This window comes from Rhinoderma darwinii, chromosome 1 (genome assembly GCF_050947455.1).
Source record: "Rhinoderma darwinii isolate aRhiDar2 chromosome 1, aRhiDar2.hap1, whole genome shotgun sequence".
NCBI lineage: Eukaryota > Metazoa > Chordata > Amphibia > Anura > Rhinodermatidae > Rhinoderma > Rhinoderma darwinii.
In genome coordinates this window covers 195109799-195122270 of record NC_134687.1, presented here as the reverse complement: position 1 = coordinate 195122270, position 12472 = coordinate 195109799, and the positions used below count along the sequence as shown (strand labels likewise).

The following is a 12472-nucleotide window of genomic DNA, read 5'->3' as shown; positions in this document are numbered from 1 at the left end:
TTTGTCACATCTTACTTCAGTCTAAGACCAGGGAATAGAATGCCAGTCTTAGGGAGGATTTACACGAGCGTGTGTGTTTTTGCGCACGCAAAAAACGTGGCGTTTTGCGTGCGCAAAAGGCACATAACAGTTTCGTGACTCATCACATAGGATGCGCGGCTGCGTGATTTTCGCGCAGCCGCCATCATTATGACACTCTGTTTGGATGTTTGTAAACAGAAAACGCAGAAATATAGGACCTGTCGTGAGTTTTATGCAGCGGACTCACGCTGCGCAAAAATCACTGACAGTCTGCACTGCCCCATAGACTAGCATAGGTCCGTGCGACGCGTGTGAAAAACAAGCGCGCTGCACGGACGTATTACACGTTCGTGAAAATCCGCCCTTAGGGTTTGTCCACACTTAACGGAATTGCTGCAGCAATTCTGCAGAAACGAATAGAATTTCCGATGCGGAAAAACCGCACCATCTCCTGCGTTTTTTACTGCAGAAAATGGTGCGTATTTTTCTGCGTTTTTCACATGGTTGGGAGATGGTGACATCTCCTCTGAAAAACTCAGCAATTCAGTCCACTTTCCGCAGCAGGAATTTACATGCTGCGGAACGATTAATACACACCGCATGTGAATTTCTGCCTGGAAATTTTACGCAGCGTGTGGATGAGATTTGCTAAATCTCACCCACTTTGCTGCTACAGTATTCTTCTACGTATTTTTCCGTCTGCAATTCCGGACAGAAAATACGCAACAATTCCGTTACGTGTGGACAACCCCTCAGTAAATATGGGCGATTGTGTTTCTATTTCTCACATTTTTTAATATCTCTGGTTGTTATCATTGTTATGTATCCAGTGACTTAAATCTGTCATTGTCATGTAATGATCACACAGGTGCACGACTTGTCACAGTTAGGGTATGTCCACACATAGCATAAATACTGCAGATTTTCCGCAACGGATTTCATTGCGGAAAATCCACAGCGTAATACAGTAGCAGCAAAGTTGATGAGATTTGAACAAATTTAATCGACACGCAGCATAAAATACTTGCCGAATAAACGTTCATAAAATGACCTGCGGTGCACTTTTTTAATCCGCAGCATGTCAATTTATGTTGCGGAATTCAATAGGGAATTTGTGTTGCGATTTTTGCGGCAGAAAAGCTGCGATTCTGCCGCAAAAATCACAACTCAGAAAAAAAAGCCTATACTTATGCAGATCTTTATGCTCCTGCGTCCAACCCCGCCTCCAGGGATGACGTTCCATCCCATGTAACTGCTGCAGCCAATCACAAACTGCAGTGGTCACGTGGGATAGAACGTCATCCCAGGAGGCCGGGCTGCAGGATGTCAGAGGGATGCGTTGCCATGGCTACGGGTAAGTATAGACCTTTTTTTACATGCTGTTTTTTCGCAGCTGAGATTCCGGACAAAAAAACTGCACCACAATTTGGTGAGGTTTTTCAACCTGCATTCCCTGCAGCATCCAGGGCGGATACAACAGCACCCTCTCCTAACAAGCTGTGCACCCGTTCGACTGTCACGTGATCACAATAGATCTTGAAATGTGACAAAAATTAATATGCAAAGTATATTCAAAATGTGCATAATTTTTCATTATACAATGAAAAAAAATGTCTGAAACTGAAATAAAAAATTAATGATCCAAGCAGACCCACAGCCAGTTCACAACACTCAAAGTACTACAATTAAACACACAAGATCCAGCAACAGTAGCTTATTGATGGCTTCCAGGAAGAAATTTGATTTTGAACCCTTTCCCGCATTCCAGCATGTAGTGTGGCACAGAGCCCGGCTGTGACTGACAGCTGGGCTCCCGATGCAACAAAAAGGTCCGATCCCGACCATTCAACCCCTTGAATGCCGCAGTCAATAGCGAGCGCGGAATTTAAGTGGTTTGAAGGGACTCCCTCCGTCACCTATCGACGGCCTGATGAAGCCAGAGGCCCAACATAAGCCCCCAGAATTGACATGACTATAAGCCTATTAGGCCGTGCCAGAGGCTTGGTCTATTAGGCTGGGTTCACACACCCTATTTACGGACGTAATTCGGGCGTTTTAACCTTCAATTACGTCCGAAAATACGGCACCAAAGCGTCGGCAAACATCTGCCCATTCATTTGAATGGGTTTTACGATGTACTGTGCTGACGGTAATTTTTTTACGTGCCGCTGTCAAAAGACGGCGTGTAAAAAAGACGCCCGCATCAAAGAAGTGCAGGTCACTTCTTGAGACGTAATTGGAGCCGTTTTCCATTGACACAATGGGAAAACAGCTCCAATTACGTCCGTAATGGACGCTGCGAAAAACGCCTGCAACATGCCATTACGTCTGAAATTCAGGAGCTGTTTTCTCCTGAAAACAGCTCCGTAATTTCAGCCGTATCGGACGCTGCCATGTGAACATACCCATAGAGTGCCTGTCAGTTGTACACTGACAGGCAATAAAGGTTTATATAATTTACCAAAGCATTATATCAATGATCGGATCACATTGTGAAGTCCTAGTAGGACTAAAAAAAAAAAAAAGTTTCTTAAAAATAAAAGAAAGTGCACAGTAAAAATAAAATAAAAACATTTTTCCATAAAAAATGCTTTTAATTTGTAAAAGTGTAAAAAAAATTAATACACATATGATATTGCCGCGATCGTAACGATCCCGATCAATAAAGTTAACACATTATTTAAACTGTGGGGTGAACGTAGTGCAAAAAAAAAAAGAAAACAATGGCGGATTTGCTTTTTTTCCATTCCCCTCAAAAATAATATAATAAAAGTTAATCAATAAGTCCCAAGTGCCCCAAAATGGCACCAACGAAAACTACACCTCGTCTGGCAAAAACAAGTCCTCATAAGTCTACATCAACTAAAAAAAAGTTATGGCTCTTGAAATGCATTTTTCCTTATAAAGCTGTTGACTAAAATTTTATTTTTCAACAATGTCCAGCAGTTCTGAACGATGTTCCTATAACTACAATTATTCAATAGAGGTACTAAGAAAGAGAGCCGGCTGCCAGACCTCATACCTGATGCTTCATATCTATGGGGTAATAAAAAAACTGGTTCAGAAGGGCTGAAATCCAATCAGGCTGTTCCCACAGACATTACATTGTAAAATAAAATATTGAATCTGTATGAGCAGCTTTAGACAGATCCTGTGGATCATTTAAAGGGTTATTATTTATGCAACGAGCTGTTATTGCTCCAATGCATCTAAAATAAAATTGTTCTCCCTAACCTACTTCTTTTTTTACTAACCTACAAATAGTAAAAGAGGGGGCAGAGGGAAGAAAGTAAAACCTAACTGAAGATCAGACTACACACAGAGTTTGTTTGTATTTTGTAACCATAGAAACACATCCATTTGCATAGGAGCTGTATACACAAAAAAAGATACATCTTCTTTAATCAAGGCCATTTACAAAGTTGTTTTGTTTTTTTTTTAGATGATTTGGAGCAATAAAAAAAATGGTTGCACATAACTTTAAGAAAGGAAATTGAAGATCCACAAATAAAGTTAAACAATTATCGTACCGGATTTTTTTGGAGTCCTCGTAAATGTTCCTTTCACAGTTCTACAGTGGGAGTTATCCCCACCACACACTCCACACTTATCTTCCACCTTGTTGGAGCCAATTTCCTTGTCACAGCCAACTTTCTAGAAGACACAAAAAAGTATACACATTGAGCTTATGTATTGAATATAGTGACCCAACATTGTTAAAAAGTACATGACTGTTCCCCTATTGTAGCAGCAATTGGCTTCAATTAAATTGTAACAATCCAACTTACAACACACTCTCCTCTCACACATATGCTATATGGATCCTTGTAGGAGCAGCGGGTACCGTCATGTGCAAGCTGCTTCATTGATGCAATATCTCCAGTTTGTTTGGACTGACAATAGAGCTGGCATCTTTTATTGGCTGTAGAAATACAGAAAATAGTGAAACGTTTTACCAATATTTAAAGGTGACTATTTTCAATGCCTTCCTGATAGGCAAGAAATATATTTTTGCATGCTTTTATTGTACAGAGGTGCTACTTAATAAACAATAGCAATAGCAGAAGTGTCCCAAAAGTACTCACATACCAACTCGCCAAATTCAAAATTTTAGTGGTTTCCTCTCCTCCGACCATAGACTATCCCAATTTCCAAGAGTTTTCAGTCAGCAGGCCATTGGCAGACTACAGAATTAATTAATTTGGCCTGTAGTATCTATGGTCAGGCGACGCTGCAGGTATTTTGAAATGAACAAGCTAGAATGTGAGTACCTTTAAGTAGTTCGTACAGAAGAGGGGGAGCATTTTCAGTGCAAATATAACTAGCAGTTTAAAAATTCACCCGCAATTTATTCATTTAGATGGTTATTATAATTGTCTTACTTTTATGGCATATCCGTGTATGCGAAGTGTTCTTGATATGGAACTACTGGACCCAGTAACCCCATGCACTTAGTAATCGGGGCATGCTTTGGGTGAAAGGAAAGGAAGGAGGGAAGTCCGATATATGGACTGAGCGGCACTGGGATTTCTTTAAAGGGGTTGTCTGTTTTGGACAATCCCTACCTGTTAGAAGGGTCCCTTGACAATAAGATGGTTACAAACTGCTGGGACCCCTAGCAATCAGCTGTTATCTGTAAGGGAAAAATGGCACTAAGTGTTCATTTTCCCTGCAGCGCCACCACAGGGGAAATAAAGTGTGCATTCAAAATAATGAGTTGTCTGCGTAATTTAAGACAGGACAGGTCCTCCAGAGCAAGAGACGCTCTTTGCAACCGCTCTCCACTCTGGTCAAAATATAAGGGTCCTACAAGTTTTTATACATTTAGATTTATGTAGATATTCTCTGTTAGGTTTTCTTAAATTTGGTGTTTGGTTCATGAAATCTTCTAAATAGTTTGGACTGATCAACATTCATGTTCTCTGATATTATAATAAGGTCTAATGTCTCTTGTAAAGAACATTCCGCTCAGCACTGTTCTCTAAACTTTCTAAAGAATTGTTAATAACATCTATTTAGAACATTTTGTTAATATTGTGGTATTTTTGTTTTCTAGCAAATTACCATACATCGTGATATGCTGTTGACTCTGGGACACCATATCCATCTAGCTTTCTGTGTGTGTGGTATACAAATACCGGATCCGCAGCAGTGTCCCTGAAAATGTTACAGCAGTCTTGGCAACTCTTAATTTGTACAAGGTCTTCCAAGGTCACTTTCCAACCACAATCAAAAGTGCTTTGCTTTATACAAATATTCAATTGCTTTTTCTGGCAACGTAACCAGAAAAAAATGTTGCATTACGTTCTTCATAAAGACAAATGGTGTAATTACTAACTTATGGGAACCTCTTTGTTTTAGTTAAAGATTAATTTTCTTCCTTTTAAAGTGACTCTTCATTTGTAGTGTTTTGATGAAGAACCCCCAATAGGCTTTTGTTAGTTATCTGACCAGATAACTCGTTTTGACTCTTTAAACAATATAGCAATTTGCTAAAGAGATTCTCAATCTAAATGTATTTTTTCAAAAAATCTTATTAACATGTAAGACAATGTGTTTTTTTTTTGCACTTTTATCCCCTTCTGCACTCAAATCGACTTTCATCTAAACACCTGAGTAAGGCAAAGAATCCAGAGCAACCAATCTTCTCAGGAGAGTCAACTGTTCAGATAAAATCCAGTAAGCATTGATTGTAGGAAATATCATTTCTTATTTCAGTTTTCATCATTAAAAGGGTATGACAGCGAAAGACAATTATCCATAGTATATACCATACATTTCTGACTGTTGTGGGCCCAACTGTTGGGACCCCCACTAATCTAGAGAGCAGCAGTCCCATGACCAAAGTTGAAGGAGACAGCTGGCATTCATGCCAAACTTTTTCCATTGGCGTCTATGGAGATTGAGAAGATTCAAGTAAGGGCCCGTTCACATATGTCTGGTCCCTAAGTAAAACTGATGACAAAACAGATCCAATCGTTTCCTATTCCTAATTGTGTCCTATTTGTGATGCCAGACATCCGCCCCAAGCAGGGCAGACAAACATTTGTTTTTCTGTCTGCTAGAGGCGCCAGACAGGTGAACAAAGTGTAGAGGGTTTTTTAGCAGTTTTGTCCAGTTCAAAAAAGAACTGGCCAAAAATAAATTGTAGTAAATAAATAACTGTAGTAGCAGCAGTGGGACCCTGATAAATGAGATATCTATGGACCATCCTGAGGATATGAAGTAAATGTCTTTCACTGGAATACCCCTTTAAGACCATTTTTCTAAATGTAAATGGCAGAACTATTTAACTATTACTTTATTACTAACTATAAAAGTGGAAATAAACATGGCAACATTATAGCATACAGTATATCCTTTGTGCAGTTCATTAACAAGATCAAGAAAGCCTAAAAAAGCACAAACACATATCCCTGGAGCATCTCCAAGCTTCACAAATCATTAATTTATTACATGGAATAAACTTTAAGAAGAGTTATACTTTGCTGTTAATAAGTTAAAATATTGGAACACTCCCTAAAATGAATAATCTGCTAAACTTAGCAATGCAAAAGGTTAAGCTCCTGTACTATTTAGCTTGCATATATTAAATTAGCAGCGCTTAACTGTTATATCAGGGAAAATACTATGTATATACAGATTTTACAGATGTGCACAATTGTAATATAATAATTCTTACCATCAGGGTGCTCGTATGGCAACCAATGGTGTTTTGCATTCTGAAATTCAAATTGGGAATTCTTCTGTTGACATTGCTGTGCTCTAAAGTCTTCAAAGTGCTTAGGACATTCTTCAGTGTTGCACAACTGATATTCATAATTTAATCCGTGACAATCTTGGCCACCATTCACTGGCCTAAAAATAAAATTACATGACATTACAAAAAAAAAATCTTTGTTATAATCCATCCGTATGTAGCAACAGCATCCTGAACATGAAGTGAACAAACATTAGATACCATAGACAAGTACAGACACCAAAAAAACATTAAGCATCAGCTACAGGCAGAACACAAAAGTGGTCACCAAGGTCAAACACCAAACCTCTGGACACCAGAAACTGCAGCACTTAACCACTGAACACCAAGGACTGGGCCACCAAATCACTGGACAATATGGACTGCAGCACCAAACCATTTTATACCAGGCACTGGGACACCAAACAACTAGGTGCCAGGAACTGATGATCTAAACACTGAACTTTAAGGTGAGACACAGGTGGTATAAGGCCTAGGCAGGGTAGATGTGGAAAAGATGGAATGAAGCACCAGTAGTGATGGCAAAACAAATTATTTACTAAGGCTCCTGCACACGACCATAAAATCGTCCGTAATTACGAACCGTAATCTATGGCCGACGGACACATTCTTGTATGCCTACGGGAAGGTGTCCGAAAAAAATAGGACATGTCCTATTTTCTTATTTTACGGACCTATATTTTATAATGGGATCACGGCCCGTAAAAACGTCCGGCTGCCCGCGGCCATCCGCTGCCGGCCGTGCCCGTAAATACGCGTGCATGGAGCCTAAGACCAGTGTTACTTCACACCCGGTCACAGCAATAACACAGAAAACTACTCAGCAGTAAAATACGGATTCTGGTCGGTTCAGGCAGGTTATAATGGCTGGCTCACGATTTTAAGGAGGCTCCATGCACACGACCGTGCCCGTAATTACGGACCACCGCGGCCAGCCGATCGTTTTTACGGGCTGTGCTCCCATTATAAAGTATAGAAGCACGGTCCGTAAAATAAGAAAATAGGACATGTCCTATTTTTTTCGGCCGGTTTCTACGGCACGGACACCCTCCCGTAGACATATGGGAAGGTGTCCGTTGGTCATAGAAATTAATGGGCCCGTAATTACGGGTGATTTTACGGTCGTGTGCATGGGGCCGGACAGAGTCAAGGGCACTCCTCCCTGAATTTCAGGCCTCGCACTAAACCTGTTGAAGGCGGGTTTAAATCTTTTTGGGGAGGCTTCTGGCCGTCACCCACACTGCACAACCAAACTCTTGGCACCACAGGGAAGCTCCTGTCCGTGACCTGCAACCACTCCTGGACCCCTTTAGACTCAGGCCCCCACACGTGGTGCTCGGTACCAAACAGCAGCTTCACACAGGAATTTCTCACAGCAGCTTATTCTACCAGGCTTTTACCTGCACATTGAACACTGCTAGGGGGAAAAGCTACCTTTTTAAAGAATAATCAACACCCCAAGTGGTGTGGCAATACCCTAACTAAGACGGCCGTTTCTCCCCTGGGGCCAAACAAAATTAAGTCTAGTAGACAGCCATTTGAACCTGTAAACAATACAGATCATACAATATACATTATGAACACAACATCTGTTCCTCAGCTTCTGGGGGAGAAAATCAAGTTACGCACATCACATATGGCAATTAAAGACACAGTATAACTTGGCAAAATAATAAAACACACACATACCAAAACTCCAAGCCCCCTTAAGAAATGTGGTTTTCCCCCACATTCTTATAGGATCATGGACTGGAGATTTTGCATCGTTAGCATATAACATTTATGCAGAATAATGGAAAGATGACAAATGTTTATTAAACCAATGCAAATTGAATAAATTAAATATGTCAGCTACTTGCAGGTGCATGGCACATAAAAAGTAATGCACTGTACAGTGATTCATTTAAAACTTTTCGACATATAATTAAATGAATTCTTGCCGTAACATTCAAACATAGATAACCAACGGATACTGGAGCCCACCAAAAGTCCTGTGCAAACAGCCGAGATCTCTTCATTAACCTCCAAATGACATCCACATGAAAGTAATGTACGGTACACCAAAGTATATTCAATGCTTTATTTCTTTTATATATCTTAAGGGCAAGTATTATATGATACATATGCAATCATACTCAAGTCCACCAGTATATAATTATTTTTGAAACAGTCAATAAGGTGAAGTCCATATTGCTTTCAGCAGGATTCAGCTAAGAAACATATAGACCCTGGGTTCCAGTATCCATTGGCTATCAATGTTTGAATGTTACAGCAAAAAGTCATTTCATTATATGTCAAAAAGTTCATATCGTATACATACAGTATACTTACATTGGGTTATTGCACTGACGGGTTCTGAAACGCACACCAATACCACAAGTTCTTGAACAAGAACCAAACTTTGTCCATGCTCCCCAGTTACCATCTTGTTTAACTTGGTTAGTGGTCCTCCACATACAGTGACCCTTGTAGCACCACTAGGAAGGGAAGGAGTAATGTATCACTGTCATTGTATAAGTTGAATAATCAGGAATGAATTAAGTAAAATTAAAAATTAAATGCATAAAATAAAAATATCAGAAACTCTAACTGCATTACAAGTACTTTAGATGATGACAACTGTCCTCTATTAAAACACTTTTCATATAAAGGGAATATATCACTTTTTTTTATTCCGTTTTTGTATTGAACTATAATATTTTTTATTCCTTTTTAACTAAAACCATAAACTATAACTATATATATAAATCTATTTGTTTTTTAATATAGCTATTTTTTTTACATGTATGAGGGTATCCTACAAATCTATGGAGTGTTGCTCTAGTAGAGAAACAATCCATCCATCGATGTGCCTTATGGAACCCACAGGACATAAGAAAATTGGGAAAAATATAGTAAGAGATTAACTTTTGCCAGTCTAAAAAGGAAGTTATTGTAACTGTTCATAAACTACCTGTGTCCAGAACCTTTTTCAGAATACTGTGACTAGCATCTATATGGGGAACACTGTGGCTGACACCTTTGTGGGGGAACACTAGCTGTCATTTCTGCGGTGCTCACTGACTTGTGGGGGAACTCTAGCTGTCACCATTGCAAGGGATCAATGTGGCTGAAACCTGTATAGAGGAACACTATGGTTGGCACCTGTACTGGGAAAAAACATGGCCAACACCTATAAGGAGGAATATTGTGGCTGCCACCTCTATGGGGAACACTGTGGCTTGGATATGTGTAGGGAAAAAGTGTGGTTGCCCCTATTATGGGGAAGCACAGTGGTTAGCTGGCTGGAAAGTGCAATCTATACATTTCACGTCAGATTCTGTACATATTTTTATTTTATAATTAAAGTGCAAGTCACTAGACATTTACAGGTTTTAATAGATATCATACAACAAACTGACAAAGAAAAATTGGAAAAAACATTTTCTTCCTGTACTTTTAATACGTGTGGTCTTCTGGTCAGACTCACACTGTTTTTACTAGGTGGTGGTACACCACTGAGAGGAATTTACAGTGCCAGAAATCTTCGTGTAGCGCTGTGTATGTCACCAGGGGCGTGTAACTATTACAAGGCATGGATCTACTGTACCCTGCAAATGTGAATTGCAAAAATTTAAAAATCTGCAAAAATAATATTCCAAACAGTTCCCAGCTTCCTTTTAGCCAATACGGGAATCCATGTAAAAAAAAAGTAATAAAAATGTAAGATGTCATATAATTAATCCTTGTAAAAATATGAATATCCATATAATTAATACCAATAAAAATGCCATCCTATATTGGCAGGCAAAAACCCCAATAAAGCAGCAGGAGGCTGCGTTTGGCAGGTAGGATGTGCTACTGATGCCACCAGCATTATGTCATCTCAGTTAAAAGTTTGTTATTTTAGGATGATGTCCGCAAAGTGATTGCTTATGTGGAATGACACTGCCAATAGCTCAGCCAAATGTTAATATATTTAGAGATTCTTATTTTAATGTAAAAGCACCATGTTTAAAGTGGTCTGCTATAATAAATGATTATTTTTGGTTTGGTTGGGGTGGTTGTATTTAAGATTTAGTGACTTGGCATATTGGGAGAAAATATATATAAAATATTATCGAATATAAAATATATTTAGAAAGCTCATTTCAGTTTTTATGGACAAATTGTATTTATTACTATTTATTATTTGAAGAATTCAAGAAGAAAGATTTCATTTATCTACTGTTATCTAGTGGTTTTTTTATAAAAAGAAACAGCAAATTATTTTTATCTAGCATTACAAATGTACCAGATTATCAAAAGTCCTGCAATATTAAACAGTCATTGAAAAATATGTAAAATATACTTGTAAATGTAGAGACCCTCCAGGAAGAAAGCCTTAAAGGGTAACTAAACTTTTAAAAAAAATTCGACATGCCATAGTGACATGTCAGAAGCTTTGATCGGTGGGGGTTCGAGCACTGAGACCACCACCGAGCGCTAAAACGATGCGGCAGAAGCACTTGGATGAGCGCTGTGCCGCTTCGTTTCGTTCACTATGACATGGCAAAAGTTTTTTAAAAGATTAGTTACACTTTAAATATACAAAAAGTTCAATAAATCTTATTGGTCGCAGAAACAAATCAAACTGCTTATCTGAGAACCACTGGTAGTAGAATGCACACCATGAGACATCGGCATTCTGTCATGGCAATCTCACCTACATTTATGATAGCTTTGCTCTATATTTGTCAAATAACTCAATGGATTTTATAGTAATAAAAAAAATATTTTGAGGTGAAAAAACCTACACATCATTCGAACATGAAATAACTTACTTTTCCAGGAGCACATTCTGTGCCATCAAGAGGAGGACCTTTCTTAGTCTTGCAAAAGTAAGGGTTATCAGGATGGCTGCACCATAATTGTTTACAAGGGTCAAATGTCCGAAACTGAAAAATGAAATGCAATGTAATGCAATGAAATGTAATGAAAAGTAAAATTAAGATGAAATTTGAGAAAAATAACATACGGCTGTGCACATTTTGTAGCCCACACCAAAATCGAATCGACACTGTTCATCCATTGAATAGTTAATTCCTGGGAGGTCTGGAAGTTTAGGCCAATCATGTTCAAATGGGTCATCCAGAAGACAATCATATAAACTGTAAAATACAGTAAAGATAATCAAAGATTTCTAAGATTGATTATGTTTCTCTTTCTAGAAGGTATAGAATCAAATCACCAGCAAAACACAAAAATCAATCAAAATTTATTTGATTTCATTTTTATACACAGAATGTCTACATTCAAAGAAGATGATCCATTAAACACCATTGAATCAACACAAAACATTGAGTAAATGTATTACATTCCTTGTACTGATCCTAAGTTACAGCCTGTATTATTGGCTGCATTATAGCTGCATTCATAGTTCTGTTCACTGCCAGAAGAAATAGTGAGCCAACAAAAAATATAGTGAGATTTCAGCCCTAAGGGCCTGCAGAATTGTGAAAGCAGCTCTGGAATACAGTACAAGCTGTCACCCAGGATCAGGACAACATAATAAAGTAATGTGCTTACATTGTTACTCAATAGGTCATATAGATTTATTCTAATTTTATTGTAAGCTGTTTAAAGGTAAATATAATTAAAGGTAAATTGACCCCATAAGGACACAGGCAATTTTCGTTAGTAGGACACAGAAGGAAGAACTGTAGGCCTTCA

The 12472-nt window shown here is 38.6% G+C and overlaps 1 protein-coding gene across 1 annotated transcript in view; it reads right to left on the bottom strand.

Annotated features, from left to right (window-relative positions):
• ADAMTS3 (ADAM metallopeptidase with thrombospondin type 1 motif 3) overlaps positions 1-12472 on the bottom strand; it is a 228624-nt gene that overhangs the window by 49624 nt on the left and 166528 nt on the right. Inside the window, exons 10-15 of the mRNA XM_075860687.1 lie at positions 11778-11910; positions 11584-11697; positions 9113-9258; positions 6704-6879; positions 3810-3943; positions 3552-3675 (exon numbers count right to left, since the gene is read on the bottom strand). Of these exons, the coding sequence (XP_075716802.1) occupies positions 3552-3675; positions 3810-3943; positions 6704-6879; positions 9113-9258; positions 11584-11697; positions 11778-11910 (827 nt within the window). The remainder of the gene's footprint in view (positions 1-3551; positions 3676-3809; positions 3944-6703; positions 6880-9112; positions 9259-11583; positions 11698-11777; positions 11911-12472) is intronic.